Here is a 27,257-nt window from a genome sequence, read left to right on the forward strand (position 1 = left end):
CCCTTTTGCAATCTAACCCACGGAAGCTCGCAATTTTCCTTTGTATAATAATTTTTCTTTGGACCATGACCCAAGGCCCACGGGGGATTAGATTAGTAGATACGAGCAACCGGTGGCCAAGAAGCATACTTTCCTACCGAACTCCCCCCTTCTCTCATAAATGTTTTCTCGCTCTTCTTTCTCTCTCCACGCAGCTAACAACCACCTCTTCTCCCACCTATCAATTCTCACACACCCTTTGAATGCGTTCCCTTCTTTGCCACCCCTCTCCTTTAATTTCCTTCCCCAATATCCTCCTCCCCTTTAAATACTAATCCCCTCTCCTTAGTCTCCTAACCCTTCTCAAAATCTCTCTCTCTCTCTCTCTCTCTCTCTCTCTCTCTCTCTCTCTCTCTCTCTCTCTCTCTCTCTCTCTCTCTCTTATCTAATGGCTCCTGCTTCTGCCTACTTGAGCTCAAAGTCCGTATGCGTCATGGACGCCTCCAGTCGACTCGGCCTATCACTAGTCGAGAGACTCCTCCAGAGAGGTTACTTTGTCCATGCCGCTTCTTATAACCATGGTACTTTTTATATAGCTCTTTCTCTTGTCATATTACGACATAAATGGCATTAATAGTTTATGGATATTAACTATTGGGATTGATCAATTGTTGAAATGGTTCTTAATCTAGCAGGCGAATCGAGTGGGATACTGAAGAGGTTATCGATCGAGAGCAAGAGGCTGAAGCTATTCAAATCAGACCCTTTCGACTACCAGAGCATAGTGGACGCAATGAGAGGTTGCTCTGGTCTCTTCTACATGTTCGAGGCTGCCCAAGACCAGTCTAGCTTTGATGTGAGTTAGTAGCTGGAATTAACCTCGTTAAGTTAAACAAATATAGGAATTAACGAGAGGGAGGGATGAGTGGCAGTTGTCATGAGTTGGGCTAATTGATGGCGATTGGCACAGCTAGCTGTTTCCTCCTTTCCCGCTCGTCTCTACTTCTACTTTGCATTAATGGCGTCACATGGCTTTCCTTCTTCTTCTTCTTCTTCTTCTACTACTACTACTTTTTCTTTTTTATTTTTTAAAATGTCGAATTTTGCTATTTAGACCCTGAAGGAAATTGTATTTAATCGTGGGTTATTTGGTGCAGGAGTTTATGGTGGAAGTGGAAGTGCGAGCTGCGCACAACGTGCTGGAAGCCTGCGCGCAGACGGAGAGCATGGAGAGGGTTGTCTTCACGTCATCGGTCACGGCGGTGGTCTGGAAGGAGACGCGTAAGTTAGCGGAGGACTTGGATGAGAGGGACTGGAGTGAGCCCAATTATTGCAGGAAATTTAAGGTACTATTTTGCTTAAAAATTTATTACCTCGCGTCTCCTAATTAATTATTAACAGTTTAGCACTCTCTGTTAAAAATCTGGAACTAGTCTATGCAATTAAATAGCATCCAACAACTAGAAAGCACCATTTTTTGTTTATATACATATAAAAGATACGTCAGAGTTTGGAAGGTTTGACCCGCAAATTTTATAATGAACTAGTTCAACATTCTACCAGGTTGTTGAGGTTGGATTAACTCCATTTAGATTCTTTAATAATATATTCGACTATATGTGTGTAGACCCAAGATAGATAGAGTGTACGTTATTGGAGGTTTGACATGTCTCTGCCGCAATTAATTAATTTTCAGTTGAGTTGCTAACATCGTGGTCGAGTCGACGTTTCTTCTTCTTGATGCAGTTGAGATAATTACTCTGAGCATCGGTATCTCCATTTATAGACGTCGCATTCAGTGTTCTGACCGTTTCCTTGACTTATCGACTTGGCTCATAAATATTTTTAAAAGTTGTCATCACGATACAACCTCAATTCTCCATCAACGTCATTAATGCATAACTACACCAACATTTTGTTTTTATAATCTCAAAAAAAAATAACCATGCTATTATTAAAGTAATTAGTTTTTTAAGTCAATAAAAGTAAAGTATAATGGACAAATAATAAATTTGAAATGCCCTCTCACGGTTATTTTTTATTTGCAAATTGATCCACAGCTGTGGCATGCTTTGGCGAAGACTCTATCAGAGAAGACAGCGTGGGCTCTCGCAATGGACCGGGGTGTGGACATGGTCTCAATCAATGCTGGGCTCATCACCGGACCGGGCCTCTCGGTCGCCGCCCCCTATCTCAAGGGTGCGCCGGAGATGTACCAGGACGGCGTCCTAGCGACGGTGGATTCCGACCTCCTCGTCGACGCCCATATTGCGGTCTACGAGACGCCCGGCGCCTACGGCCGTTATATTTGCTTTGACAATGCCGTGTGCCGACCGGAGGACGCTGTAAAGCTAGCCCAAATGCTGTCTCCTTCCTCTCCTCGGCCTCCTCCAAGGTATTATTCAATAAGCTCCCTAAATTATAACTTTATAAAATAAAAATAAACTCAAAAAAATTAGAATTTGTATATATTATTTTTATTTTATTATTTATTTTTTGTAGTGATGAATTGAGGGTGACCCAGCAAAGGATTCAAAACAGGAAGTTAAACAAGATCATGGTGGAATTTGCCAGTGGGAGGCATGTGGATATGGATTAGGAACAAGAGTTCTGGAGATTTATGGTGATGACGTTCTTTATAATTATAAATTAAACGGCCCATGTATAAATACTAGGGGAAGTCTAAGAGGTTTAGCAAAGAAAGAATTTAAGCTCAAGTGGCTTTATTCTTTTTAGTTGGTCGCCTGTTTACCTTCAACTACAAAAGGTGAATAGAAAGATATCAAGTAGAGCTGGAGATTGGAAGAAGAAGAACAAAAAATACAACAAATTTGTTCTTTATTTTTATTAAGTCGACCTTACAATGTTTAAAGGATTCAAATGTTCTTCACTTTTAATTAAATTGAGTTCCATTCTATGGCAAGGAAATGGAACTATCGTCTTGCCTCTCTGTAATTTCTTTTTTAAATAAAATAATTTAAATCATATTTCAAATATATTTTGTGAAGGCATAGCAATAACCTACAAATTTAAATCGGACCTATAACTTGAGGCCCAGCCCGGATCCGAAGAGCTTGGCTGGGCTTTATGGGCTTTGGGCCGGCCCAGACCTAGTATCACAAGAGAAAGCCCACTGTGCGTGTTAAAGTCCACTTTACCCATCTATCAGATGCTTTACAAGTAATTTTTTTTTTTTAAAAAGGATAATTACCGGCAATTTATTTACTACTTCTTAAGGAAAATGCGATGGTTTATTAAAGAACCTGCAGCATTAGTCTAGTTTTTAATAAAAAGAAATGTTTTATTAGTAGGAAAATAGTACACTAAGTTTTCTATCTTAACTGTATAAAGGATAAATAATTAGGATGGTAAATAGTTTTTTTTTAAATAGAAAAAAAAGAGGTCCATTTTGGTCAACAACTCTTATAAGTAGTAAGACAACTGCACATGGAAGCAAGCAAACCTTTGACTGCAGCGGATGGAGACGGCGAGGAAAGCAACATGCTATCTTTCAACCAACATATGTGATGATGCATAACTAGGACCTAATCGGAGCGGATGGATTCTCTGCACCGCTAGTTGTACAAATTTCCACTTATTTTGCAGCAAACTCATCATTTAGTCGTCTTTGGTCTTTGGAAAACTAATCCTTTTGCCACTGAGAGAGACACACCATGTGAGAGGATTGAGCAATGAGCTCCCAGTCCCATGATTTCCTACTTTTAACGTTAGTTGGCGAATGATCTCCTCTCATACTTTCCCCTAGTAAATCTCCTCTTGAGAGATAAGCAAGCCCCATTCTTCTATTTAATTTTGTTTTTGGCTATATTAATTTTTAACCCCACCGCCCCCCAAAAAAAATAACATTTAGGAGGATCAAATCAAATAATTTTGATCCAAAAGTACAGAACAAGTCTTAATTGAAACAGTCAAAGGAAGTAAATGGATCAGATTCTTGAAGTAACAAGTCAGTAAAGTGGTCAAAAAGGGCGAAGGTGTTATCCAAAACAAGTTACAGCTTTCTAGGACCATTTCGAACAGCAGCAGTAATGTAGGAAGATTCCAAAGAAGAAGAAGCTGCATTTAGAGTGACACAGGAAGTGACTAATTAGAACGAGATAATAACTTTATTCAATTGGACATGCATTCTGGGACCATGCCATCCCAAAGAACAGACAGTCCATGATGGAGTAAAGTTGTCCGCAAGCCTCGCATTACTGTAGATGAAACCTTCAAACTGTTACAAAAGCTTAGAGAGCAAAGGGAAGTGGTTGCATATTTGAGAAATATAGGTGTAAAGATTGCAAGAAATCGAAATGCAAGCATAAGCTGCTACTGCCCACCCAAAAAAAAAACAAAACAAAAACAAAAACAATAGGAGAGAAAAGGATGTAGTACCTACCCATGTGATGCCTTTAATTATTTCTGGAGACATTTGAAACTTTGATCATTTGATGCTTCTGTTGACTTTTCATGAAGAAGGTGGAGGATACCACATGAGAGGTTGGGCTACATGTAGGGCTGACAGTCCTATCAAGATGCTATATTGGCTCTTACTTTGTTGATATAGCATATTATGCTTTATTCAATTATGCACATAGAAAGAGATTAAGCAAGTCAACCAGCAACATGCATGCTCCTTAATTATTTTACAGTTCTTTGTTTATTTGAATTTTTAGCCCATGGTGGTTGAGAATTTGAGATCATTCTAATATGACAATGGCAAGGATTTCATATGCAGAGTGTGTTTGATTCCACAATTCAGAGTAGTATGACAAATAATTGCATTTATAAGTTTTTAAGGAACAGAGGTTTCAGAATATGGTATCCCTCTTCACAACCCAAATCAAGGAATTTGTGTCATCGGAACATGAATGGATTGCTTAATGCTCGTCAAACATTAAATATCACAAAAGGAAAAAAAGAAGATTGGAGATACATCTTTGATACAACAATTATGTTCCTTCAAATTTTTCTTCTTCTGATGGGCACCAAGTAGAATCAGCAAGGATCAGAAACCATGCATGAACGTGAGTGACAGCGCTCGAAGCATAACACCATTAAATCATGAAGTACTTCTAGAGAGGCTGCTCATCTACGTCGTGCAGTGAGTTTTCTTCTTCAGTAAGCTTCCAAATTTCTTCAGCAATGGCTTCTTCTTCCTTTGCTTTTGCTGCTGCTGCTTGGGCGGTGACGTTTCCCTACTTTCCATTTTCTCTAGGGACGATCCATTTGTCTGGTTGAAAATACTATCATCCACATTTGACTCTTCATCTACTGATTCACTCTCATGTCCCCCTTCTTTGGACAAGTCATTCTCTATGATCTTGCTGCTCTCCCACATTTTAATGTCGACTATAACCGGCTCTTCATCAGCATTTTCTTTCCCATTCTCCTCTAATCGATTCTTATTGTCCTTGTGACATTCCTCAACTTCCACTGTGAGTACCTCTGACGTTGGTATCACTTCTACTTCCTCATACACATTCTCCGCTGGAGGACTGATTGACTTTGTCAGTACGGTAGATTTTTCAGCCTCTGTTAATGCATCATTTACCTCAGCTTTCTTGGCTGTGGCCTCTGAAAGCAATGCAGAAAGCTCATCAATTTTAGCTAAAGCAGCGGCTTCCCTAATTCGCAGTTCTTCATTTTCCTGAATTATACTTTGCAATTCATTCTCTTTGTCCAACAATCTTTCTTTCAACCGAAAACCCTCAGCCTTTGCTTCTTCCCCAGTTAAGTTGGCTTCCACTATCTTAGATTCAACTTGTCTCAGCTTGTTCAGCAATTGGGATTCGTCCTTCCTTGCAGCTTGTATTTCACGCTCTGCACCTCTTAGTGACTCTTGTACCTTATCCATTTCCAATTTGATGGCACTCATCTCTTCTTCTGATTTATTGACTGAACTCATAAAAGAAATCTCTTTTAAACGCCAGTCATCTTTTGAGTTTTTGGCTTCTGCTTCCAATTGCTCAACAGTTTTCCGAAGGCAAACAGTCTCATAATTTGCTTCATCGAGCATTATCTTATAACTTTCTTGACACTTCTTCACAGTCGCCTTCAGTTCTTCTATCTCAGATTGGGCATTCTCAATTTCGGCTTGTTTTTCCAGAACTCTTTCTTGTGCTTCCCTTGTATCATATGATACCTCGTGCAAGGCAGAAGCTAAATCTTCCATTGCTTTTTTAACTTTCTCTCCGTCATCTTTTGTAGTCTCAAGCTCTATGAGAAGCTTGTTCCTCTCCTCCAACATGCTTTCAATTTTTGAAGTTGCTATCTTCTCATTGTTGATGGCCTCCATCTTTGCCTCCTCTGCAGTTTGAAGCTTTGATTTAAGACCTTCGATTGTTGTCTTCAATTCAAGTGCTTCTTGCTGAGCTGCATCAAATTGCTGACTAGATTCATTAGCGCCTTCTTTATGCTTCGCCGCCTCAAGTTCCAATAATTCTACCTTCTCTTTAAGATGGCTGATATCAGAATCTTTATCTTGCAAGAGAGCACTGGTCTCTTCCAGTTTTTCTATCACAGAGGAAAGAGACTCATCCTTAGATTTATTAGACTGATCAAGTTCCTGCAGCCGAATTTCCAACAGCTCTACCTTCATTTTCCACTCATCTACTAACTGGCCTGCATCTGACTCGGCCCTCTTTGCATTAGCAACGTCAATCGTAAGCCCTTCAATCAAAGTTTCCATCTCGGTCAACTTCTCCTCGGCTGCCTTTGCTTTCTCAAGCTCAGCTTTGAGCACTGAGACTTCAGACTCCAACCTCTTAATTATATCTGCTGCCTCCTTTGCTTTACTCTCCAGCTCAGAGTCAAGCAACACTTTCAGGCGGCTTACTTCGGCAGACAGGAGCTCCACCTTCTCTGCATTGAGCTTAGCAATTTTTATCACATCATCAGCATGGCTCATTGCGGTATGCTTGGCATCAACACTCTTTGCCAGCTCATGCTTGACTCGCTCAAGCTCTTTGGTTGTCGCAACGAGTGCTGCAGCATCCGTAGTTTGTTTCTCTTCAACGGCTTCCAGCCTCTTCTTCCATTCCTCTTCCTTCTGCTGGGCGGCATCAATGCTTGCTTGCTCCAATTCAATAGCCCGGAACTTCTCAATCTCAGATGTCTCTTCGGCTCTCATCTGAGCCGCAAGAGCCTCCTCAAGCTTCTCATGTGTCTCATCAGTCAATCTCCTCGCATCCTTCAACTCCTCGAGCACTTGGGTCTTCTCCTTCTCAATCAAAGTCAATTGCTCTTTTGCCTTCTTCAGGTCTTCCTGAACTACAGCCAATTGTGCCTGTAGTTCTGATGGCTTCAAAATTTGTGATTGCTTCTGTGATCAAAAACCAAATTCCACAAGATGGAGTGATGCAATGAACCAAAACTGGTAATTAAAGCAGATAAGAACATATCAAAAGTCTCGTTCTCTTACATCAGAAGGGGTATTGATCCTAGGTGTGATCTTAGGTGACCGTCGTTCAGCAGTGTTTTTCGAATCAACTGATGCAGGCGATTTATCGAGCGGAACACGGGCATTATGCTGAGGTGAAGCTGAATCATGGTCTGACTTCGTGGGTCCTGTCTTGCTTAATCTGGCAACCCTGGGAACTAGTAGTGTGGTTTTGGTACTTGACGGTGGTGTACTTTTGTTACTGGAAGCTTCAGATACACCAGATCTGCTTGCGAGATACCAAAGTTAGAGACTTCCCACAATCACACACAAGATCCATCGCATAACAACAGAAAATATGCAAGGGCCCAATACAAATCAAGAAGCAAATTTGGTTGAATCTAGGGTAATTCAATATAAACAAGCCTCATAGTACAATGAAAGAATATAGAGTCCTGAGCGTATAATGAAAAAGGCAATGTAGATAACCACTATGAAGAAACACAGCTCAAACCAAGCTAAGATCAAGGATACCCAGTAAACCAAATTGGAATTTAGACCCAGAAGCTAAACGAGAACAAACCCATCCTGCATTGGTTCTAAGAAAAAGATCTCTCTTTTTTTTCCACAATGCTTACGGAAGTCCTTGAAGAAAAGCTGAAAAGATCCCAATTTTGCATTGAATGAATGGAAATTTAAGCAGCAAGGTAAGATTGCTGAGCAGAGTAGACGTACCTGGACTTGGAGGCCAGCATCGTGGTCGCAAAGGAAGAGCAGAGGTGGGAATCGGTAGCGCAATTGCCGACAATGCGATTGCCGGCAAAAGGATAAAAAAGGAGGAGGAGGAGGAGGAAGAGGAGGGAGGAAGGAGGAAGGAGGACTACTAATTATTTTAGCTGCTCCAAAGAAAAAGTTGTCGCCACGAAGAGTTAGTTGTGCTGCAGTAACGTAGCACAATACTTTCTTTATCTCCCTTTCCCACCATGAGAAATATCGGTAATTTGCATTTCACACCTCATTTTATATTAATATATGCAAAATAGTAATATAGTCGTTTTTACATTTTTATCCTACATTTCTCTTCTTCTTCTCTTCTTCTTCTTCTTCTTTTTTTAATAGGGAGTTTATTTTGGAAAGAAGGGCCCCATGAATATCCAAATAACGATGTGATCCTTCGAATCCTACTTCTTCACCCAATTGATAGGATATTATTTAGTCCATGAGAAACACAATTGATAGGATATTATTTAGTCCAAGAGAGACACAGAGAGAAGTCTTTGAGGTGGTGGTGTTCTCAAAAAATTCCACCTCCTTTTGTTCTTTATTGACTAGTCAACCTTTCGAACTCAATCGATCCTCTGCAGCCCAGAATGCAGGAAGTTACTGCAGCCTGGAAATTTGGCCTCTTTGGTTGGCTTCCGCATAAGTTTTGTTAACTAATTACTATTTGATTCCTTTTGATGGAAAGTTGTACTCAAGGATCTTTGTCACTAACCAGGTACAGATCTAAAAGAACAGCCCAGTTAGCTAAGTGTTTCACTGATCCATAGTACTCCAAGAGAAAAGATCAAATAGTACTTCATCTGGCAGTTTATAACTCCAATCTCAGCTGTAGATTGAAACATGACAAGAATTTAGTCACCATAAAAAAAAACACTATCATTTTTCATAATCCACTACAGCATAACCAGTGCACAAGCCTCCAAGAATTGAAATTATTATAATTTGAGTACAAGAAGGCAAGTCTTACCATCACTCTTGGCAATCTAAAAGGTTTAGATAAAGTTTATATGAGTTTAGAAATGAAATTTGTTAATTGTTACTGCCATAACTATGATTTCACTTTTGAGATCTCTCTTCCTTCACCTTCTCTGCAAAGGAAGCAAGACAAGAAAACATAAAAGCTAGCAAAGAAGGCTGATACAAACATACATAGCATAACTTTTTTCTTGTAACCATATAGTTGGTTGCCTTTAGTCCATTTCAAGTGGAGGTCATGTTGCTTTCCACCTTTAAATCTAGTTGACACTAGATTGTCCCACTTATATATATATATAACTAAATCTTGTTATCATAACCAAAATACTTCATATGGATGGAACATTATTTTCTATCATAGTTATGTATTTATACAGTAGAAGTTTGTCATATATTATCCTGATGTGATGGATTCAAGTCATGAAGTATGAATGCATTATGAACTGGTGTGGGCTTTATAACATGTGCTCAAAGAAAGAAAGAAATAAAAAGTCCATAAATTGAGCTGTTATGTTTGATCCCCCTCATGGCAATAATGTAGTTGCTCCACATCATCCAAAGCTATCATCTCTACCTTCCATATGGCATGGCTGGATGTCGATGTCACCAGGCATGTGCAACATGAACTGCCTTTGTTAACCTCTCCTTTTCTTGTTTAAGATATATTGTTGTCTAATGGTGGTTAGGGGATTAGATACTCAATTATTGGACGCAAGGTCATTAATTACCTTCTAAAGTAAGTTACTGCAGTAAAAATATTTGCCTATGATGCATTAAGTCAACTAATCACTTGGGTTAATTGCAGCACGAGCAACCTGGGTCAGCATTTAATAGGCGACTAATGCTGCAATGCATGGCATACCTGTGCAATTCTTATGCCGCTCTGGCATACGCATCTCAAGAATGACATTAAATTACCCCTCTTGTTTGTTACTATTCTAAACTTTTAGTGAAGCAGCAATATTAAACAGTGTCCTTTAAAGGCCCTTTTCAAGAAAGAACCTTATAAAGTGGAGGAGATATAAGTAGTCAAAAGAAGTTTAAATTACGAAGGTAAAGACTAGACACTGAACGGTCTACAATAATACCACAGACAGCCCAAATGCCTATAGGAGAATTCAAGGAAGAAACTAAGGACATAATGGACCTAAGGAAGTAAATTATCTAGATAGTGGTGTTCTGGTCATTTGATTTTGAGAGGTGTAAGAAAGAATAGGCCCTAATGGATCAAAGATGTCAGAGCCAAAGCATGCCAAGCTGATGGAGGAGTTAAAAGTAGTCCATTAATAGATCAAAGATGTCAGAGCCTCACATGATGAAATATGTAACTCTTAAAAGCATCTCATAGGTGCATGGTTTGTTGTCATGTCCAAGAATTTCTTTAGGTCACCTATATAGAACATAACTAACTTCATTAAATTATCTGAATTGAGATTTTAATGACTAGCTCCATTATTTATGAGAATCTTTTACTTAGCTACTTTTAAATTGTTAAAGCATTTTAATCTTTCATAATCTGTTTTTAATGCTTAAGATTCTCTGTGCAAATACTTTCACATTTGACATACTAAGCAGCAAGTATTTAGCCTGCAACAAAGTTTACATTCAAATCTGGATGTACTATGATTACATGTCATAATAACTACATCACAAAACAAGGACATAAAATAAGTGTCGACTGCTTAGTGCTCAAATGCAAATATGCAGCCGAACAAAAGAGATAATCTCGGGCGCACTCTATGATGAATCTTTAGATAGGCACTCGAAACTATTTGCACGCATCGTAGAACAGTGAAACCAATTAACACATGCATAGCACAACAGTACATTCAAACAAAACCAAATAACAAATACCAGCGCTGGAGTAGGTTGTCTACTTTTGGCTATTTTTCTTCTTCAGCAGGCTCCCAAATTTCTGCAGCAATGGCTTCTTCTTCTTTTGCTGTTGCTGTTCTTTCATGAGCATATTTGGACCATTATATACATCCTCGGATGGCAAACCATTTGTATGATCAGAACTGTCATTATCCATCTTTGAGTCTAAGTCATCATCCAATGACTCAGCCTCATGGTCCCTCTCGGCCGACAAGTCCTTCTCCATTATCTTATCACTTTTCATGTGAACTTCGGCCTTTAGTGCTTCATCTTGTTCAGCATTACCATTGCTATCCTCCTCTTGCACGTTCATCTCATCCTTACAGGACCCATTGGCAGTTTCTGGCTTTGGTTTGTCAGTTCCATCAACATGTGAATTCTCCACTGGAGAATCAACTAAATTCAGTGGAAGTGTGGGCTCTCCATCACTGTCAGATTTCTCCCCATTTACCTCAGTCTTCTTTTCTCTGGCTTCAGCAAGCAAAACAGATAACTCATTAATTTTCTGAACAGCAGCCGCTTCTCGAATACGGAGGTCCTCATTCTCCTGAGTAATGCTCTGCAACTCGTTCTCTTTGTCCAATAATCTTTCCTTCAACAGCAAACTCTCAACTTTTGCTTCTTCTACAGCTTTGTTGGCTTCAGTTTCTGCAGATTCAACTTGCCTCAACTTATCCAGTATGTGTGCATTATCCTCTTTTGCAGCTTGCAAGTCATGCTCGGCAACTCTCAGTGACTCCATTGCCTTGTGCATTTCTAGTCTCCCAGCAGCTATTTCTTCTTCTGATTGTTTGCTTGAACTTGCAAAATTAATGTCTTTTGAGTTCAACTCCTCCTTATAGTCACTGGCTTCTTCTTCCAATCTTTCAATAGTTTTCTGGAGGCAAACTATCTCATAGTTAGCTTCATCAAGCATTACCTCATAACTTTCCTGAGTGTTCTTCAGAGCCAACTTGAGATCACCTATCTGAGCACGGGCATGCTCTTCCTCAGTTTCTTTTGCCAAAAATCTTTCTTGAGCTTCTCTTGCTTCAGAAGATGCCTCATGCAAGGCCGCAGCTAGATCTTCCATAGCCTTTTTAGCTTTCTCTTCTTCATCTTTAGTGGTTTCCAGCTCAATGAGTAACTTGTTCCTCTCTTCTGACAGGCTTTCAATCTTTGAACTTGCAATCTTCTCATTGCTTAAAGCCTCTAGCTTTTCCTCCTCTGAAGTTTGAAGCTTGTTTCTTACAACTTCAATAGTCGTCTGTAATTCAAATACTTCTTGCTGCACAGCATCAAAACGCTGACTTGATTCATCAAGATCTGTTTTGAGCCTAGCCACCTCAAGCTCCAATATTTCCATCTTCTCTCTAAGAGCAGCAATTTCAGATTCTTTATCTTTCAATAAGGCACCATTCTCCTCCAACTGTTTTGCAATGGAGGCAAGAGAATCTGTCTTGAACTTTTCGGACAGATTAGCTTCTTCCAACTGCACCTCTAATGACATCGCCTTGTTCTTCCACTCATCCACTAGCCGGCCTGCATCTAATTCAGCCTTCTTCGCATCAGCGGACTCGGCCCTGAGCTCTTCAGTCATTGCTTCCATCTTGGTCAACTTCTCCTCAACTACTCTTGCTTTCTCAAGCTCACCCTTCAGTACTGCAATTTCAGATTCCAATTTCTTAACAAGCTCGCTAGTTTGATTGGTGTCACTCTCCACTTTGGAATCAAGCAATGCTTTTAGTCGGCCGACCTCTCCTGAGAGGAGCTCCACCTTCTCCGCATTTATCTCAGCTATTCGCATTGCTTCATCAGCATGGCCCAATGCAGCATTCTTGGCATCATTATTCATTATCAGTTCATGCCTTAACCTCTCAAGCTCTTTTTCGGTGGAAGCAAGAGCTGCAACATCAACATCGTGTTGGTTTTGGATTCTCTCAAGATCCTTTTGCCATTCCTCTTCCCTCTTCTGAGCAGCATCAATGCCCACCTGCTCCAATTCATCAGCCCTGAACTTCTCAATCTCAGTGGCTTCTTCAGCTCTGTTCTTAGCCACAAGAGCCTCCTGAAGCTTCTCATTTGCCTCATCAGCCAATCTCTTAGCATCCTTCAGTTCTCCAAGAATACAGTTCTTCTCCTTCTCAATAGAAGCCAATTGCTCCTTTGCCTTCTTCAGGTCCTCCTGCACAAGAACTAGCTGTGCTTGCAACTCAGATCCCTTCACTTGGCGTGGTTGTTTCTGCAATCAAAACCGAAACCAAAAATAGTTTCTTTACTAAAACTGGTAAGGAACTGGGACGGAAAGTAGATGACAAGGCTTTGCTTATCTTACATCAGGAGTACTAATTTTTGGGGATCGTCGCTCAACGGCAGGCTTTGAATCAACTGATCTTGGTGATCGATCGACAGAATGGCGCGGATTTTGCACAGGTGAAGGTGAATTGGCCTCTGATTTGAGAGATCCTGCCCTGCCCACTTTCGAAACCCTAGGGGTTTCCGGTGCCCTTTTGTTATTTGAAGCTTCAGATAATCCAGATCTGTTCAAATCCAAATCTCAGATCTTTTTTGCATAATGAACATAATCCTAAAGCGGATCGGGAAGCAAATTCCAAAAAGCACTTGTTAATGGGAAGAGAACCAATTCAAATATAAAAGAACAAGGATACCCGGTTAACAAATTGCACTGTTGCACTTTAAAAAAAAGCGTAAAAAGCCTCAGGATGGAGAAAAAAGGAACTAATTTGTTGACAAAAACCCATTCTAGGTTGGAGACATGAATCCAGGAAATAATCAAGATTGCGACACTGGATCGGTGTTTTTTCCCCCTTGTTTTGTGCACATAAAGGAAGGGAAACAAAAAAAGAGATAGAACAAACCCATGTGCAAGTCCCACGCAAGATCAAGGAAATGCAAGTAAAATCGCATCTTGAAGGGTAAGTACGAAATCTAAGAGTAATGTTTTTGCACAAACAGAAGAAAAGAAACGAAAATTTCACGAAATCCAGGTGCAAATCCCATGCAAGATCAAGAAAATCTAGGGAAGATCGCATCTAGAAGGCAAATAGGAAATTTAAGAGTAAACCCAACAGATCTAATGCGATATGATGACTCACTTGGACTTAGAAGGCAGCATTGTCGCCATAAGGAGAAACGGAGAGAAAGAGAGAGAGAGAGAGAGACGCAGAGCCCAAGTGGAGTGGAAAAGTGGATGCGCAGAGGAAGATGTGGTGAGTGTGGAGGTGGATACAGAGCGAAGGTAGGTAAGGAGGCGCTTGTCACCGATAAAAAAGGGAGAGAGAGAGAGAGAGAGAGAGAGAGTTGAAAAATATTGAGCTGGCCGGGAAGTTGAGCAACTGCAGTAGCCCACGAACACTTTTTTTGAGTAGAGAAGTACGGTGAGCGTAAACGGGATCGGATAGAAAATGGGTTAACGGGTAAATTTTGCTAACCCTGATCTGTTTCGCCTTCTTTATTGTCGTGACCTAGTTGGCTAGTTATATACAACTTTAGGATTTTAACCGGTCAAATCCGATTCGGACAAGATTTTAAATTACCTCTGGATTTAATAATAGATTTGAGTTGAAAATATACATGCATATGCTATCTTCGTCGTCGTCGTTGGTGACGAAGCAGCAGTTGAGAGCGAAATGTCGTCCGCATCAATTAGTTGGCATGGAAGGTAATAGAAGAAATTAGTATTTGCTTCTCCTCTAAATAAGTACTTAACTTGAGAAGGAATATAAGTGGCAGATTCAAATATGCTCTCAAGATGGAAACCATATAATAACGTAGAACGGTAAAAATATAAGAGATGGAAAAGGTGGGTGGGGGGGGGGGGGGCGCAGGGGTTGTATATATCTATCTATCTGGTCTCGTCGTTAGCGAGAGTTCTAAGCAACTTCTTCTGTTTGCTTGTACACTCGCTCTTCTGAGAGACGATGACAAAATATGCTGGGAGAAATGGAAGAACTTTTTATTATTCCAAACGAACTCCATGGAAGATGGGCCACAATTGGTGAGCCATGCCACCACCACTGTGCCAAGGGCTTAAGAAACAAAAGAAGAAGAGCAGAGAGTACTCAAGTTCAAACAGATAAAATAAAAATGAAGAAACAATGGAGGGCTTAAGAGAAAATGAAGCATCTTTTGCTTACAAAGATACAATCAAATAAGCATAATCTATATCTGAAAGAGAACAAATTAACATTCCAAGTGGATTGAAACATTCAACTTGAAAAATAGAAGTTGTTCAATATCTCTATAAGTCCACTCAGCCATCTGCAGAATCTGTAAATCTGAATACACCACTCATTGAGCTAATGGGTGACTGCCTTACTAGCTTCACAGGCAATTGGCTCGTGTAAATCAGCTACTATCCTAACAAAGAATCTCAAGCTCTAGGTAAACATATAACTGATGGGTGAGGCCAAATTCTAAGATAGGACTCCTAGCACTACCAAACCAAATCCACATTTGTCTATATCAGGTGAATCAAATCTATCTAGCTTCAAATAAACTTTGTGAATGCTTGAGCCTTCAAACTATCTGCACAAACATTTCTGCCAACTACAATTATGGCATTATAAGATGTCATTCCTACCAGAGAATACCTACAACCAATGAATGTGACCGAGAGAGAGAGAGGTACTATTGGATACAAAAACTACCTATCTTCAAAACATTTATCATTGTGTAATAGGTTCTAGTTGACCATGGGAATAGATAAGCTTGGAAAAATGACAATCTCTGAAGCAGAATGAGAACAGTAGCAAATGCGAAATTGCATAAGGAAAAAAACACAGGCCCTAGTGCCAAGACATAAAACAATTCATCTGGGTCTTATGATGCAGATAAATTCACTCCATGCGTACGGCTATATGCAGAGAACTGAGGGAAGCCATCCATATGGCCTATACTATCAAATTTATTTTCAAATCCTAAGAAGCCATGACAAAATGCAAATCCCAAAGATCGGCCCTGATGGCTGTGTGGCTGCACATGGACATGTACCTAGCCAACAAGCAAAGAGTTTAGATGGCTCACATCCATGCAAAGTCTAGTAGCACAGACTAAGCAACAGCATGACACTAGTTGGGCAAAAAAAGAAGTCAAGATCAAGCAATAGGCAGATCCAATAGATGCTCCATTCAAGAATAATGAAGAAGTCAAAGATCAAACAAAAGGTGGTTTTAAAATGTATATCGGTGCAAGGATAAATGTACTGCTTACCTAAATGATATAGCAAAATTGTCAAATATTGCATACACCATACCACAAATTCAGATTCTCAAACACAGATTACACTCTTACATATTGATTTCAAAAGCATGCTTCATGAACCACACTTCTCAGCCTTACATGTCTGCGATTAACACTATTGTACAAACCAATACACACATACATAGCATGTACTTTCGTTGTACTGGAATGACCTAAACAATCAACCTGTTGGTTTCTCTGAATATTTTTTGTGACATCCACTTTAATGTCTAGTCCATAAACCACGATTTGGAACGCTTATGATCCCTAACATATTAGAGAAATTACTGATCATGCTTAGGTCCCTCAAACAAAGGATTTCACAGACTAGGACATTAGGAACCACATAGCCTTCAACAGGTTTCCTTCTTGCTTATAATAGGCCAACCAATAGTTTAAGACCAATAACCAATGAGATGGCCTGAACATGTAGATGATATAGCTGAACAAGGAGTGCTGCTATTAACGAACACTCCAAGTTTGTTGTTTTAACACAGAATGAAAAAAGAACAGTAGCAGCACCAAGTAGAAAGATATCATGTATAAGCATAGCTGCACAAGCCAGAAATTCTGAGGATCAAGTTATTTGATGTTAAAATCACAATAAGTTTATTGTGAGTGAGCAACAACAGTTGAGTAAATAAATTAGCAACTCTCAGACTTCAATCTACAAAGTAGTTCTACGTCCTGCTTGTCTACAATCAATAGAAAGGAAACAAATGTGAACCAAAATTGAACTCACTTGATCACGAAGAAAATGATAGTCTCTTAATCTATAATTAAGATTTCTTCCAAGAGAGATTGTATATAACGGAGAGAGCCCAAAGTACTTAAGAGGAGATAAAAACAACTAATAATTCAAAAGAATGCCTAATAAAAGCAAACTGCTATTTCAAAACTAAGAACCATTAATTGCACCAAGATCAAGCATCAAATGCAAAGAGTTAGCCAAAAAATATATATAGGAGTCATTTGGTTTTATGTATGTGGAAAACTGCAACTACACAGAAGTGCAATATCAAAATCAATTTTTGGTTATGAATCTCGTGACATATCTTTTCCTAGTCCCAGGTTAGGTCCTGTGCAGCATATTGACATACACTTAATATAAATGGATGTCAAAATAAATGCTCTTAACCTTTGATGGGAAGAAGATATTTATGATGATTTCTCATTTGACACCACAGATGCAGAATCTTGAGATGCATGATGCCAAACAGCCTCATAGATAACTTCCATAGATTAATGCTCCATCCATAGTCTCAAACATTAGAAGTCAAAGTAACACGCTGATATTTATCCAAAGAAAAGCTAAAATTCTAGGCCTACTCGTGGTACCATGCACTATTCCATGACAAATAGAAAATCATCATAAAACCCCAAAATAAGATGACCTCTAGATAAGAACTTTTCCATCATATCAGTAAGAAAACAGGGCTAACAGAAATCAAATGATTATCTGAGAAAGAATCCATTCAGATAGACAGCAATAAGTTTCTCGTATAAGACAGCAGCCAGAAATTACTGATGTTGTAATAGGGAAACCTCTTGGGCAATTATATCAGGACATTTGGAAAAAAAGAGGACAGTTAACCAGAATCTGATGTTGTGATAAGGATACTTCTTGGGCAATCATATTAGGCCATTTGGAAAAAGATGACAGTTAACCAGATTGCTATTATTCAAGAAGTTCACGTTATCAGAATTCCAAAGTAAATGAATGCATTAGTTTCAGACTTCCAATTATACAGTTAAATACAAGCATTTAACAACATTAAGTCGTTAATGATACAGAAATTAACAGTATCTAATGCACCTACCTCTCATCTCTGGCTCCATCTCCAGTCAGTCGAACTCCAAGAAGGCCAGCCCTGGATCTCAACTAGCTATCATCATCTTCCATTCTTGTACATGTTTGCCTTAATTTATATCGTGTCTAAGCAGAACAAGTTGCCACTGTTACACTGCCCATGATCGGATGCATGCCTACATGTCCCTCCACCTAGGGCTGAGGAGGGGCAAGAAAGCCGAAGGCGACAAGAACCCCGACGGTGACGGTGGAAACAATAGCCCAGGAGAAGGCGGCGGAGGTGGTCCTTGCCCTGGTCTCGGCCCCGGGCCGGGCCCCAAGATCCCCGGCTGGGGCAACGGCGAGAAGGAGAAGTTAGGAGTAAACGGCGGAGGATACTGGAAACCCGGCGAGAGCAACGGGTAGGGCGATTTGGGCGAGAGCAGGTTAAGGAACGCGCTCGGGGATGGCAACGCCGACTGCAACCCCGGCGGGGTTGGAGGAAAGCCGGGGGAAGGCAGCAGCCCGGGCGCCGGAGTGCGGCCACTATCGAGAAGCGAGCTTTCGAGGTACCGCATGTAGGCGGAGACCTGGGCTTCGGTCCAGCCGGGAGGAGTAGTGGCGCCAGGGGGAGTTACCGGGCGGGGGAAGAAGGAAGGATGGGTAAAATTGGGAGGGCGAATAGGATTAGGGTTAGGGTTCTGGTATGGAGGATTGGGGTGCGCAGCGACGGGCGGGGGAGGGGGCCGGGCGATGGGAGTCAACGGCGGCGGCCGGATCTTGTGTAGGCGGGTGCTCGGCGGCCTCAGCTGCGGCGGGCGGGGAGGCGGGGCAGAATTGGGAGGCGGGGGATCTCTCGACGGGGTCCCGGTGAGCTGCTGGACGATGCTGCGGAAGTCGTTCTTGCTGATGTTGTACACCTGCGGCTGCGGCTGCTGCGGCGGGGCCAGAGGCGGAGGTTGCGGATGTGGCGGCCGGGGATTGCTCGCAAAGCTCGGCTGGTGGAGCGGACTCTTCCGGATGTTCTTCCCCAATTTGTTGACTCCGAGATGCTGCTGGTGGTTGTGGTGATGATGGTGGTTCTTGGATTGATCCATAACCCTAACTTTCTTCCTAAATAGAATGAGGTGAGGTATCGAAGAAGAGGAGGAGTGGTTGGATTAGAAGAGATTTTTCTTTTTGGTAGGATGGGGAAAGAGGAAAGAGGAAAGAGGAAAGAGGAAAAAGGGAAAGAGAGGTGGGGAGGATTTGGGAGTATTATTTGACTTCCTGGAAGTGAAAGAATCTGGAAATAGTCGAGGAGTTGGGAAATAGGGAGGCAAATAGAATGGCAAGCCCAAGGAAATTTTCTACTCGACAAATGTAAAAGACTTTGCGACTATTAAACTCCCCCAAATCCCCACCACCACCACCACCACCTGACATTAGTTTCTATTTAATTATTTAGATTTCAAAATTGATCGCAAAACTCAGATTAATGTATTATTAGATAACTCACTTAATTAAATCCTATTTATTTAAAGCTAATCAAAATAAGCTTTAGGGGAGAAGAAGCGAAGTCTGTTTTGGGAGAGAAGTCATAGTCCAACTTTTCTTAGTTATAAGTCAATCCAGTTAGTTCGGTCCAGATGTACCGTTATATATAAGAGGCTTTTATTACTATAATTTACCATGCTTAGTTGCATGAGAAGGAAGAGAGGTTCGGATTGTTTGTTGGGGTTAGTTATTGGGTGGGTGAATGGTAGAGATACTAGTCACCCAGTGATATGCTGACGTGGGAATACTCTTGTTCTTTTATCCCCTCCCCGAATAGTTGCACGGATCTTTGACTGGTAGAGTGAATCCGAAATGAAGTGGTCTCCGTTTCAAAACGGGACTTAGATCTAACGATAACAATAATATCAAGACTGTGACACATAGGGGTGGGTAGCGTGTTAAGGGTTTAGTTGAATAACTATGACTATGATTACTAATAAGATGACATATATTTATTAATAATTGCTACAGTGAGGGGGGGGGGGGGGGGTTCCTTTTCTGGGTGCCTGACAGCCCATGATTGGTTGTCAAGTCATAGTTGTAAGATCTATTGAGGTAAGGAAGTTCAAACATTTTAGGTGAGAAAAGTTTGTACGAAACGTTAATTGCTCTGGAGCTGGAAGCGAATGACACGTCGTCAATTGAAATCTCTCTATGCACATATTATATATGATCTATATGTGTGACTATCACATATACCACTTCGTCACAGAGCAAACTTTAAAAAAAGTATACTATACAATGAATTAGTTTATATCCCTCATCTCAACTAAATCTATCACTGTTAATAGCCCCAGTTATTATTAGTTTTATTCAAACTGATAAGAAGTAATCTTTCTTAATATCGAAATTGGTACCAGAAAACAGGCACCAGTAATCAACCATCTGGACTGTAATCTGTGAGCATTTAAGCCCATGGACTCAAAGCAACCTAGTTTTTTTTAACCGTGCTAAGATGGATCAGATAGAGTCACAGAATGCCACCCTTTGGAGCTCCATATATATGATCCACTGGAAAGAAATTTTGACTAAAATTATTTGGAAAGTGTATAAAAGTTCATCAAGTGCTATGATCTTAATACTGGTTACACTGGTGTCTCAGTGACCCATACACTGACCTTCTAATGAGGACGTCTTCGCCATGATTCACTGTGGATTAATCTGTGTACACACAGCTCAATCTACATTCAGATTCAGATTCTGAAGCATATGCTGGTAATCTTCTGGTGTATGTCTACGCAATAAGTTGATTGAGATAGATCTTGAAACAAAAACATGGAAAGATTTGTTCCTTGACTTAATGGCAATCCCAACAGTAATATATTAGCATCTTACATTAACCATGACATCTATGATCAAGGCCATATTGACGATCGACCAAACCTTCCCTAATCATTAACTGGAATATATTCGGAGAATATTGTAATCGAATTCCTTGTAAAACGAACGGAAGACAGAAAGGAATATAAATACGGATCTTATCTTTTTATGTGAGTATGCATGAAAGCTAATTAGAGAGGGTTGGGGTTCATCAGTTCGTGTTGACCTTTGGTAGGGGTGTCAAGCATCTCTGGCTCTGTTTAACTTCAAACTTGATGCAACTCGAGTTTACTCCAGACATAAATATAATTTTAGGATAGGCATTCGAGTTGGGCTCAAATTTTATTTTATTAATATTATATATATATATATATATATTATATATAAGGCTAAAAACTTAGCATGTTAAACTTGGTCCAGCTCGGCTTGAAAAATAGCCTAAGGTCCGACAAAGACTAACTCAGCTTGAGTTTGATTTAGATTTGGGTTTAGCTCGACTTAAACTGAGTATGAATACAAAATTAAGCTCAAAATTAATTTTCACTGAGTCAAAGGTTGAACTGAAGTCAACTCGCTCATATTCCTTTACACCCATCTCAAAGGGGTCAAGACCGACCCGCACAGATCAGGATCAGTCGAAAGTTATTGTCATTCTAAGATTAGGCTAATCTACTTATTTATGTTTTTAATTTTCCTTCTCCTCTCCTCTTTTCTTACACTCATTCGCCTCCTTTCTTTGTGTTCTTCTCCCCTGCGAAAGCATCCAAACTGAGGGCAACTTTCAAAGGGCCCAGTACTTGGACTAACTTAGCAACTTTAAGCAAACACCAAACAACAACAGCGAAGCTATCTTTCCACAGGAGTGCAAGATAATGTTCATTACTGGTGAAGTAGCACGTGAACACAATCACACACTCTCTCTCTCTCTCTCTCTCTCTCTCTCTCTCTCTCTCTAATAATCAAATTTCTCTAGCATTGAGGAGGATTAGACTAAGCATTGGATATCTTAAACTATCTATAAGAATTTACAGACGAAATTAACTAAAAGCACTCTCCATTACAACAGAGAAGACACCACGTTCCAGTCCTAGTGTACAAACTACAACACAGCTGAAGCAGCACTTACCTCCTCCATTTATCTTATAATTTATAAACACGGCACCGATTTATAATTCGCGGACGCTTAAGATTAGGAAAAAGAAGAAGAAAAAAAGAACTCTTCCCTCCGATACGAATTGAGTGAGAACCGATCGAATATGGAAGGGGGGGTTACCTCCCGTTCGGCGGCTCGGCCACGCGGGAGTACAGCGCGGCGGTGAGTTGGTCCTGCGTGTACACGCGGCTCGACATCTTAACCGTCGCCTGCTGGATCATCAGATCCTTCACCACCGAGACGCTCGCGTAGTAGACGTCCAAGTCGAGGTCTTTAAGCGCCGCCATCAAGCGCGCAGCGGGGTGGTTCTTTTTGTGGCACTGGAGACGGATCATGGCCTCGAGCCCGAGTATCTTTACCTCGATTTCTACCCCGAGGCACCTCGGACCGCCGCCGTTCATCATCTTGAAATCCTGATCGGACGGCGGGGATGGACGGGATGGGGCCCTCTTGAGGACGTCGACCTGGGATTGGAGCGATTCCTTGTCGGATTCTAGGGTTTGGAGCTTTCCGCGGAGCTCGTTGATGTAGGAGATGGCGTCGCCGAGGAGGGAGGCCTTGTCCATCTTCGAGACGTTGGGAACAACGGCGCGGAGGGCGTAGAATCGCTGGTTGAGCTTCTCCCGCCGTTGCCGCTCGGCTTCCACGTGGTTGAGCGGCTCCTCGCGGCCGTTTGCCGGCTTGCGCCCGCGCTTCTTGGGGCGCTTCTCCGGCTCGGGCTCGACTACTCGGCTGCTCTCGACCTCGCGCACGCCGGATGCCTCGAGATCCGAGTGATAGGAAGCGGACTTGACTGGGCACGGGGAGGTGGAAGGGCGGGCGGCGGGAGCGGAGGAGAAGGAGAGCATGCCTTCGTCGTTGTTGCTGCCTCGGGATGTAGTGCGCTTTGATTTCTTAGCGTCGTCGGCTGCGGAGGCGCCGATGGTGTGGTGCGAGAAGTTTAGGATCTCGCCGGACTCTGGCTTGAATGATTGAAGAGGGGTGGAGGAGTTGGATTGGAATTCGGAGGAGAATAAGAAAGATTGGGGGCTTTGCTTCTGTTGTTGATGGTGGTGGTGGTGAGTTTGGTGGATCTGGATCGAGGAGCTAGGGTTTTCTGTGAGGGTGCTCGAGCTGGGGTTGCTGTCGATTTGGATCTGGGGCTTCGAGACGGAGATCTCCGCAGTGGGCGGATCCTTAATCTCGATCACCGACGGATCTGAGAGCCAGAGCATGGACGGATCTGTCTCGCCTTGATCGGCCGTGGTCGCCGGAGGCGGCGGTGTAGCCGCTGAAGCCGCGGCGATCCAAGATCCAACTCCAGCAGGGACCTCGACGGAGTTGAAGTCGAAGAGGATGCGGACCTTGCTCATAATCTCGGAGCTGTGGAAGATGAGCACGGTGGATCCGAGCTCGAGCACGCCGCTCCCGACAGGGACGCACACCATGGTCTGGAGACCGAACGCCTGGGCCTGGCGTGCCCGCTCGCACTGTGCCATGGAGAGCCGATCGCCGCCGGTGATCCACGTAGGCGCGCCGGCGAAGAAGGCCTGGCCGGGGAGGCCCGTTCCGTTGATGAAGGATTGCGTCATGGACACGAGGAAGAACCACTCGGTGTCGGTCACCTCCTCCTCCACCGCGTCGTCGACTCCACCGCCGCCGGAGATGAGCGAGTTGAGCTCGCGGAGCACCTTCTTCCGGTGCTCCTGATCCGCAGCCGAAGTTGCCGCCCGCTGCTTCCGCTTGTCCTCCTCACAGCCTTTATAGTACCCATCCCCCCATCCGAGGAGCGACGCCCCGGTCGCCACATCCACCGACGACTGCCAGAAGATCGCGTACGTCCAGTTCTCGCGAGCTCCTTCGATCAGCGTCTGAAGCCTCTGCTGCAGCGTCTCCTGATTAAAGTAAAGAGCCGGTGTGGCCACCTGACCAGCCATCGGCGGCGTCGCCACCGCAGACGAGGACGCCCATGGGAAGCCCTGGAGGTCGGTGGTCGCCATGAAAGCCTCCATCATGGAGGCGTTGTCGTCAGTCCAAAGATTCATCATCCACCTTCAGGTCACGGACTCGCCCCCAAAACCTATGGTTTTGGCGAGGAAGGGGAGGGAGGAGAGGAGAGAGATAGAGAGAGAGGGGAGGAGGACGAGGTGAGAGGGGAATGGAAGGCTGTGGCTTTTGCTGAATTCTTTAGAGCTACCACCGTGGGAGGTCCCTTTCACATTTCATTTAGCCCGGATGCGTAATTTAGACTTCATTTAGCCTAAGTTTGTGTTTTCATCTTTTAACCATTCGACCTTTTACTGCGGGAGTAGTCAATTTACCAAAAAGCCACTACTAGTAGTAGCCGCCACGTGACCCTATTCGAGAGGCCACGGCCGGCTTGTTTGACCCCGCGTTGGCCCACGTGCGTCTCAGGAGATAAGCTCGCACTGTTCGGATCGAGCCACTGTTAATATCAGCCGTCCATCACGGCCGCCGGGGTCTCGGCGCGATGCGCGATTAAAAATAAAAATAAAAATAAAAAATAAAAAACAGAGAGAGAAGAATAGAGAAGGGATCGATTTAAAAATATCGAGGCCTAGTTTTGGAGTATAGCGGAGGTATAGGACATATTAATCTAATGGGCGATGATGGTTCCATGGAAATTTCAAAGGCCAGCACGTTTTGCTCGCTGGTGTCGGAACGAAAACAACGTTTTTATTTTTATTTTCTCGTCGTCACGTGCAGCAAGCTGCTTTAGCATGTGATAAAGTTATACGCCTCCTTTTTTTTTTCCTCCCTTGGTGCAATCAACAATCATAGATGCGCGCTTACAGTATCGATAGCTTCGTTAAATTTTTTTATTATTATTTTTTAAAAAAGGAAACAACGAAAGGAGATTGAGATGGACTGAGTCTGAGAGGGCCGTCACGTTGACGTGAGCCACTCGTTAATCTTTAGTTACGGAGGGGATTTACTTTTTAATTATTGGGTGCATCAACACTAACTACCTCGCATTATTTCTCACTCGGTCTCGGTCAGCTCTGGTCCGAGTCACACCCACCATGTTACTTCCCATTGTACAATATTTATTTATATATATATAATACAGTAAAATAAAAACCACAACACAATATAATCATGTTTTTTTTTAACACGGTTCCTATCAACGAATATATTCCCGCTTCTCTTTGTACCCAAAAAGCTAAGCAAATATATCACATATTTTGTTACATAAAGACATCCCATAAACAAGTGAGCCCTAACTTACTCTCTTTGTCCTCCCTATTCCACCACCAACACTCAGGAAAAGAGAAAATCCCTGACCATGATTGCATAGTTTTACTTGTAAGATTGAGCTTTCGATAGACATAGGCAAACTAAATTTCAATTATTCAATAAGCTACAGTAGCATCAGAGCAATTAATCAAGCATAGTCATCACATAAATAGAGCAGGCGGTAAGTGGTAACCAAAGGCTTCTATCTATCTGATGGACGTATACATTTCCTCTTTAATTATTAGTGGCGATCTGCTTCACAGCTAAAAGGACCGAATAAGAGCAGATGCTTTTATCGTAGGTTTATTTATTTTATATTTTTAAACAAAAAGTCATCTAGAATTCCACGTGGAGAACGTGTTAGTCCTTATCCCCAGCCAGGGGAGATGTATCAGGTCCCACTCCCACCCCCCTATACACAGCACCATAAATCAATATCATTCGAGTTAGCCAACGTTTACCTTGACATTTTTAAATCCCATTTGTTTAGATTGCTTGTAGCTTCTGATGAACAAACTTGACCGTGAAAAGTAACGAGATTAAACTACCTCTACACCTATAAGTGCTGACAATTTTGATTCAATACTATATATATATATATATAATAGCCACCGTATCACCAAATAAATTTAAACCAGAATAATTATTTGAGATTATAATAGACTCTATGACCTCTTTAGTTATGGAGAGAAGATATCTATAAATTCTATTAGAATTGATTGTGTTAAAAATATTATGTATTTGACATAATTATTTTATTAGCTTTGAGCTAACTTATAAATAGAGTTCACACATTATTAGCGATGAAATTAATTTAACTAAAATAATATTTTATTATTATAGATTCATTTATTTAAATTTATACAAATTAGCTCTAAAGTATATATTCTTATAATAAAAAAATAAAGATAAAAAAATTTAGTATCATATTACATATTTAATAAATATTAGTATATTATATAAATGTTAAACTTTGTATAGAATGTGGGCCCCAAAAATAATAACTATTTTATAGATAAAAAATAATATGCAAATTAATCATACATATGTGTTGTGATATTCGGTTTAATTTTCACGCGAATTAAACCTAAATTTACTTTTTGGCGTGTTGGGTTGGATCCCGTTTATATTATTTTCTCACTATATCTAATTTTATTATTTTGTTCGTATTTGAGAGAAAGTATAATACCGTTCAGGTTTGACAAGACATTCGAATAACTGTTTTTTTTTTTGGACGTGCAAGACAACCGTCGGAGACTAATGTTAATTATTTCAGAAGTAATTAGTGGAGAGCAAATTAGTCTTAGGAAGCTAATACCAAACATTAATTAAACAAACAAGACTATATATAATTTTATATTTTACAATTTATTTACTTATTTTGAATTAAAATTTTTCTTACCTTTAAAATCAGATTGTCACCGCGAATAGTACTGTGACGGTGATGTAAAGGGCCTATTTAAATTAGGTGGATCGAATAGAGAGATGTGATGGTTAGTTTGTCAGATGCATCTAATAGTAGAATAGTAAGTACGAGCCATAAATAGGTTCAATTTAACTTTGTATGAATTTAATTAATCGATCAGGTACATCCACTTGCGTTTGTGTATATATATATATATATATATATATGATAATTTATTATAAGTGTATAGTATTTAAAGTGCAACTTGAGATACCCAAGGCGTTACTCTTGCGTAATATTTAATAATAATCCGTGACTTGCATTTATGATCGAGTAGGAGAGAAAATCAAAACGTGCAGTGGTTGGGCTTGGAAAGCAGATGATGCATGTGAACCACGAATATATTTTTTACTCCTTTTTTTTTTTCTTTAATAATAATAATAATAAAAAGATATTTAACTTGCGGCCAACGTGGCCACGTGGCGATGCTGTCGGGATGCTGCTGAATTAGCTGTACCACAATAATTCTGACGAGCCATATATACACGTGGCGCGTAATGCTTGGCCTTATTTAGCTATT

The 27,257-nt window shown here is 41.2% G+C and overlaps 4 protein-coding genes across 5 annotated transcripts; 1 reads left to right on the forward strand and 3 right to left on the reverse strand.

Moving 5' to 3' along the window:
* The first annotated feature begins 222 nt into the window (after positions 1-222).
* On the forward strand, positions 223-2,929 carry LOC140767904 (cinnamoyl-CoA reductase-like SNL6). 2 transcript variants are annotated; one of them, XM_073107987.1, is made up of 5 exons: positions 223-560; positions 672-835; positions 1,137-1,325; positions 2,040-2,374; positions 2,482-2,929. In XM_073107987.1, the coding sequence occupies exons 1-5, from the start codon at positions 428-430 to the stop codon at positions 2,576-2,578; spliced, it is 918 nt and encodes a 305-aa protein (XP_072964088.1). In that variant the 5' UTR covers positions 223-427; the 3' UTR covers positions 2,579-2,929. The 2 variants fall into 2 exon arrangements, with proteins under 2 accessions (XP_072964088.1, XP_072964089.1); XM_073107988.1 differs by having other exon boundaries at positions 675-835.
* A 1,836-nt stretch (positions 2,930-4,765) lies between these two features.
* LOC140766784 (uncharacterized) lies at positions 4,766-14,337 on the reverse strand. The gene is made up of 7 exons (XM_073106427.1): positions 14,092-14,337; positions 13,311-13,515; positions 10,999-13,217; positions 9,230-9,234; positions 8,099-8,243; positions 7,406-7,649; positions 4,766-7,306 (listed from the first exon to the last, which is right to left on the reverse strand). The coding sequence occupies exons 1-7, from the start codon at positions 14,118-14,120 to the stop codon at positions 5,075-5,077; spliced, it is 5,079 nt and encodes a 1,692-aa protein (XP_072962528.1). The 5' UTR covers positions 14,121-14,337; the 3' UTR covers positions 4,766-5,074.
* A 943-nt stretch (positions 14,338-15,280) lies between these two features.
* Positions 15,281-19,306, reverse strand: LOC140766988 (protein HAIKU1-like). The gene is made up of 2 exons (XM_073106718.1): positions 18,058-19,306; positions 15,281-15,988 (listed from the first exon to the last, which is right to left on the reverse strand). The coding sequence occupies exon 1, from the start codon at positions 19,121-19,123 to the stop codon at positions 18,224-18,226; it is 900 nt and encodes a 299-aa protein (XP_072962819.1). The 5' UTR covers positions 19,124-19,306; the 3' UTR covers positions 15,281-15,988; positions 18,058-18,223.
* A 2,427-nt stretch (positions 19,307-21,733) lies between these two features.
* Positions 21,734-24,245, reverse strand: LOC140766696 (transcription factor MYC2-like). Its single transcript, XM_073106247.1, has one exon. The coding sequence runs from the start codon at positions 24,060-24,062 to the stop codon at positions 22,152-22,154; it is 1,911 nt and encodes a 636-aa protein (XP_072962348.1). The 5' UTR covers positions 24,063-24,245; the 3' UTR covers positions 21,734-22,151.
* Between the last annotated feature and the right edge of the window lie 3,012 nt (positions 24,246-27,257).

The sequence above is a fragment of the Typha angustifolia genome, chromosome 9, assembly GCF_048772165.1.
Source record: "Typha angustifolia cultivar Huaian chromosome 9, ASM4877216v1, whole genome shotgun sequence".
Taxonomy (NCBI): Eukaryota; Viridiplantae; Streptophyta; class Magnoliopsida; order Poales; family Typhaceae; genus Typha; species Typha angustifolia.

Coding starts and splice junctions, on each gene's coding strand:
- LOC140767904 (XM_073107987.1), top strand. CDS start 428: ATGGCTCCTGCTTCTGCCTACTTGAGCTCAAAGTCCGTATGCGTCATG. Junction 561..671: donor TGCCGCTTCTTATAACCATG/GTACTTTTTATA, acceptor TTCTTAATCTAG/CAGGCGAATCGAGTGGGATA. Junction 1,326..2,039: donor ATTATTGCAGGAAATTTAAG/GTACTATTTTGC, acceptor ATTGATCCACAG/CTGTGGCATGCTTTGGCGAA.
- LOC140766988 (XM_073106718.1), bottom strand. CDS start 19,123: ATGGATCAATCCAAGAACCACCATCATCACCACAACCACCAGCAGCAT.
- LOC140766784 (XM_073106427.1), bottom strand. CDS start 14,120: ATGGCGACAATGCTGCCTTCTAAGTCCAA. Junction 13,516..14,091: donor ATGCTGCCTTCTAAGTCCAA/GTGAGTCATCAT, acceptor GGATTTGAACAG/ATCTGGATTATCTGAAGCTT. Junction 13,218..13,310: donor CAAAAATTAGTACTCCTGAT/GTAAGATAAGCA, acceptor TTTTGATTGCAG/AAACAACCACGCCAAGTGAA.
- LOC140766696 (XM_073106247.1), bottom strand. CDS start 24,062: ATGATGAATCTTTGGACTGACGACAACGCCTCCATGATGGAGGCTTTC.